The following is a 5,542-nucleotide window of genomic DNA, read 5'->3' on the forward strand; positions in this document are numbered from 1 at the left end:
AGAGTGAGCTCCTGTCTGATGCTAATACACAGGGGAACGAGGAAGGCCGTGCTTCATTAGCATTGCTTTTGCTGGAGCTGTCCGTGGTGCTGATCGGAGCTGTGATCCCGCTAAGGGCAGCACTACACACACCGCCTGCAAAGAGCCTGACGTCTTGGATGACTAAACGCAAATAAAAAGCATGGAGGAGAGGAATCGATGTTCTTTTTAAAGTGGACGTGTGACTTTGTGGCTTAGGACATGGATGCAAACTGATATGATTTCATTTCGGCACAAAGAGCTATTCGACCACACTGACGCGGCCTGTTGTTGTGATGGGCTTTTATCCTCTGGTAACCGTGGGGTCTGTTTTTACCTGCAAAGTGTGGTGCATGTACACAGGGTATTTAAATGGAGATTTGGTGTGGAGATTATTGTCAATTATGTTGTTTTCTGGGTTATTGGTTTCAAAGAATACCAATATGGCCTCTTTTCAGACTCATTCAATTTTATCGCTGGGCGATGTTATCTTTTATGTGATCTATTTTGGGAATCCGAACTGTGGCTTAGGGCAATTCACAAATATTTGAGCTCAGTTGCAAAAGATATTGAGCAAACTATCTGGAAAGCATTGGAGTGCATCATAAGCATGTAAGACCAAATGTAGGTAAAAATATGCAGCCTGCTAAGGGAACATGTTCTAAGGTAATTCAGATTCTAAGGCAGCAGTACTAGTGGATAGTTGACAAATAACATGCAAGTGAACCTTTTTTTTTCATTTCAAGATCAATATTTTAGGATACATTTATGTACACTACAGTTTGGGGTTGGCAAGATTATTTACTTTTATCTTTTACGCTCACTGAGGCTGCATTTATTTGATCAAAAATACAGTAAAAACAGCAACATTGTAAAATATTATTGTAGTTTTAAATAATTATTTAATATATTTTAAAATGTAATTTATTTCTGTGATGCAAAGCTGAATTTACAGCATCATTATTCCAGTCTTTGGTGTCACGTGATCCTTCAGAAATCACTCTAATATGCTGATTTGGTACCCAGAAATACTTCTTATAATTATCAATGTTTTGTTGGTTAATATTGCTGTGGAAACTAATACATTTTTCAGGATTCTTTGATAAAACGAATAAAATGTACTTTAAATTTTAAAGTACATGTCAAAATAGTTCTGATTAAAAGTAGTATCTAACTAAACTTATTATTTTATTTGTCAGGGTCATGTTTTATTCTTTGATTTAATAGCTTCCCTGTACTTTACATGACAAGCACTTGAATTCCATGTGCAGTTGCTGCCAATTTCAGTCATTCACATGATGCTGGCTAAGAATGTGATAGGCAGCAAGTTACCTGCTATCATTCTTTTAGCGACCAGCATTCCCAAATAACACCAGCATCCTACTGTGGTGAAGGGGCAAACCCACCTCCCCCATTTCAAGTAGATTAATGAAACTGGAACAGACACCTTTGGAAACAGCATTCATTATTATTTACAATACAATAAAGGTGTGATTGTGGGTAGCAGAGGCTTTCATCTCTCCAGGACTCTCAGGTAACCGTGCATAAAATAAGATTTCTGAATGAATGAGAGGATGCACGAGAACATATGCACCCTTTTAATGAGGGAAACTGACTGAGAGAGTAAGTGGAACGAAATTAAAAAAAAGAAAAGAATTGACATTCGTCTGTTTTGAAGCCAAACAAAAGAGTTCTCTGCATCGTTTTTCTTTTCCTTATTTTATTTGAAACATTTCACCAAAGGATGTCACCGCAATAATGTCTATCCAATAACAGGAATGTTGTTTCAAAGAATCAAAAAAGGTGATGGGAGTAAGTCCAGAGAGAGAGAGAGAGAGAAAGAGAGAGAGAGAAAGAGATGTGATTTCACAGCTAATCGCATTCCGATGTCATGCCTGATTGAGAGCAGTAAAGAGGAAAATCACATCAGGAATAGCAGAACAGAAAACATCATGAGGAGGAATGTGAAAACATGCCAATTATACAACGAGAAAACACCTGCACACAACAAGACAGACAAACACAAAAAGAAACCAAAGAAATCAAATGTCTAAAAAAAAAAGAAGAAAAAAGAAACATTATTTGGAAAAGCAGCAGATCCAAGAACAAATGTGCAGAGAAGAAGTGTGCATTATATCAGTGAGGTTTGCTAAGCAGTACAAATACTCCTGGCACTCAGGGATCTGCTGTCAGCGGCTCTCCTAATACAGAACCGCTGCTCTTGCATAGTACCGTCTCTCTTGAGGGGGACGAAACCCAACTAATACATTCTTTTTTATCTCAAAAATAGAAAACAGTGAGTAATTCCTCATAAGTATAAAGATTTCCATGCATATTAAAACTGTTTTTAGTATTAATTTGATTACATATACATGAATACAAACAAAGGTAAAGAAGATTCACACTGAAAAAAGTGATTTATGTTTATAATAAACATTTAAGATATAGCTATGTTATTAAAGAAGCTAATTTTTATTTTTTTTTTGCAGAAAAGGACAAATAGATTTGACAAATTTGAATTGCTATCGCTCAAACATCTATGTATGTGAAAATACGCATGTATGAGTGCCTTAAAGAGCAGTGTGAAGCCTTTAAAGAGTAATAATTGGTCTGTTTACGACATGAAAAAAGACAAGTGCTTGGCCCAAAGGTCACTCTAAACCGTCCGGTAATTAGCTGCTTAATACAAAACAGCGACGAGTTTTCATCCTGGACCCGACCAGCACAATGACTCGCACTTCTGTGGACAACAAGTCTGTTGTTGGAGGTAAAAGGGCAGAGACGACGGATGGGAAAGGTTAATTGTTAAGACTTTTCCTATGCGCGTATGTGCGCAACCCACCGGCATTTATTAGCAAAAGGTGACTGCGAGCTTTGTGTTTCTTTTTTGTGTCTGTGTCACCGAAGTGACTACAGAGGTCAAACCCGAGAGGCGGTGATGTCATCACAGGGCACGCAGGCGTGCGAGCAAGGCCTCCACGTCCGTGTCACCATTGGATGAGCAAAGCGTCGGCGTTTGCTCTTTTTCCTTCTCTCTCTCGGCCCGGTGGGTCGGCCTGTGGGCTGCAGACGGATGGGGTTCGCTCTCGTAATGAGGCTCCTTGGCAGTGGGTGCTCGTGTCGAGTTGAAATTGATATTCTGCCGCGACCGTGACCTTTGCAGAGGTGCCTTCATGTTTTCTGCAGGAGAGATGGGAGGGAGGGAGAGAGATGGGGAGAAAAAAAAAACAGGTTCTCATGAAAATGTTTATAAAAGTTAGCAGCTCTTTGAGGACGGGTCGTGCCGGCACTAAAGTCATCAAAGAAATGAGAGAGGAAGACGGAGAGCGATGCAGCCGACAGCATGACAACACGATAAAAATGAAAGAGGCGAACACGTAGACGCTCGCTCACCTCAGTATCGTCACCTCTCACCCTTTTTATTGCCACTGCTGTTCTTCTAGCCTTTCCAGCACTAAATCTGTGATGTGGCGCAGGGGCTTGTGGGAAGCCGTCACACTGACTTAATGCTCTGCACTGCTTCACTACCTCAGCACATCTACCTGATCAGACTGATGCAACCTCTGACCGTCCTTCTCTTACTCACTCTTACCGCCGTCCAGACTGTGAGAGGAGTTCAAAAGTCTTTTAAATTATAAATGATCAGCATAACAATTTGACTGAACGTAAATTAAAAAAATAAGACTAATGGCAGGCACCTTTAGATTAGTTACCTACAAATAATGCAGAATCTTATTCAGTTATTATTAATAGTTTTCTTTGTTTGAAAAATCTTAAAACTTTGATTTTAAAGTGCAAATTGATCAAATACGGCCTCACTGGAAGCCTGTTTCCAAAAATAAAATGAGTAATTGTGAGACACAAAGTCAGAATTGTCCAATATTATTTCTCACATCTGTGATTTAGTAAAACACAAAATAAAAATAATTTAAAAAAAAATGCAAATAAATGAGGTCACACTTTATTTTAAGGTACAGTTCTCACTATTAAACTATTAACTAGGACTTTTGCCTCAATAAACTCCTAATTTGCTGCTTAATAGTTAATAGTGATTAATAGTTAGTAAGGTAGTAGTTAAGTTTAGGTATTGGGTAAGATTTGGGATGTAGAATATGGTCATGCAGAATATGTGCTTTAGTTAAGAGTGAAAATCGGTCCCAATACTAAAGTGTTATCATAAATAATAATAAAACTGTAATAATAAATACTAATTTAAAAAAGTCACATTGTGAGATATAAAGTCACAAATGCAAGCGATAAATGTAGTGGCAAATGTAAGATAAAATCACAATTATGAGAAATAAATGTTAATTATCTTTTAAGTTTTTTTAAATATTATTATTATGTTTTATTTATTAAAACTCTGATGTGGAAACTTTTTTTTTTCTTCTCTCGACTCTAGCTTTGGACCCCCCATTTACACTACAAACACAGGAATAAGAGTGGTATATGGATGGAGAAATGCAGAGAAAAAAAACCAAGCAAATTAATAAATAAGAACAAAAGCAAAGAGAAAATCATTTCCACATTCATCGGACCTTGCCTTGACCTGTATGAATGCTGTATGGAGCAGTATGGCTAAGAGGAGATATAAGTGTTCCTGGTTGGTCCTGGACTGAGTGGTTTTATCATCATATCAGCAACGATTACTGCACCAGTCTCGGATCGCTCATGACAGAACATATTACAGCCACGCAGCAAAAAAACAAACAAAAAAAAGCTACAGCATTACAAACAGAGCCTCACTAAGGTGCAAAGCACACTCATTCACTTCAGCACAGGAGCAAGGGAGAGAGTGATGTATGAGTGCTTTAAACAAGGACAATCTCTACAAACAAGAAAGGATGGAGAATGAGAGAGAGAGAGAGAAAGGGAGGGAAGAAAAAAGCCAGCAATAACAGCTAAGCAAAAATACCGCAATAAAGGAGCCCACAGACATGACGGTCCTCAAACAAATTTCCCAATGAAAATACAAAACTGCAGCTGTTTTTGCATCTCCTCATAATAGTTTCTAGGTCTAAGCTGCAAATTTAAGCAGAGATGCAGACATTCAACACATCGATTCATCTTTATCAATCTATAAGACCATGATAACAAAAGAAAACTAGATTTTTGCATTATCTTAAGAGTAGTGCCTTCTCGTCCATGATGCTAGGGTGTTGTTAAGTGCTTGCCAGGATGTTTCTTTGAAATTGCAAAGTGCTTTCTTTGGCCCAAGACAAAAAAAGTCTACTCACAGGTATGATATTCAGGTCTCTAGACACAGTATTGTGCATTCTTCAATGCAGGTCTAAGGGATATTTTGGCCCATTTGAATGTTTACTGTTTTGATGGAAAACAAAAGTCTAATTTTGGGAAAAAGCACACTACCGTTCAAAAGTCAAAAGTAAAAAAAAAAAAAGTTTTTAAAGAAGTCTCTTACAGTATGTTCACCCAGGCTGCATTTATTTGATAAAAAAATAGTAAAAATAGTAATATTGTAAAATATTAATACAATTTAATATATTACATATTTTAAAACAAT

The 5,542-nt window shown here is 37.5% G+C and overlaps 1 protein-coding gene across 1 annotated transcript in view; it reads right to left on the reverse strand.

The window, feature by feature from the left end:
• Positions 1-2,522: 2,522 nt before the first annotated feature.
• LOC107741707 (protein diaphanous homolog 3-like) overlaps positions 2,523-5,542 on the reverse strand; it is a gene marked incomplete at its 5' end in the record, with an annotated part of 277,834 nt that continues 274,814 nt past the window's right edge. The window contains one exon of the mRNA XM_016554479.1: positions 2,523-3,198. Within this exon, the coding sequence (XP_016409965.1) occupies positions 2,963-3,198 (236 nt within the window). The remainder of the gene's footprint in view (positions 3,199-5,542) is intronic.

This window comes from Sinocyclocheilus rhinocerous, unplaced genomic scaffold (genome assembly GCF_001515625.1).
Source record: "Sinocyclocheilus rhinocerous isolate Xijiao unplaced genomic scaffold, SAMN03320098_v1.1 scaffold796, whole genome shotgun sequence".
Lineage (NCBI taxonomy): Eukaryota > Metazoa > Chordata > Actinopteri > Cypriniformes > Cyprinidae > Sinocyclocheilus > Sinocyclocheilus rhinocerous.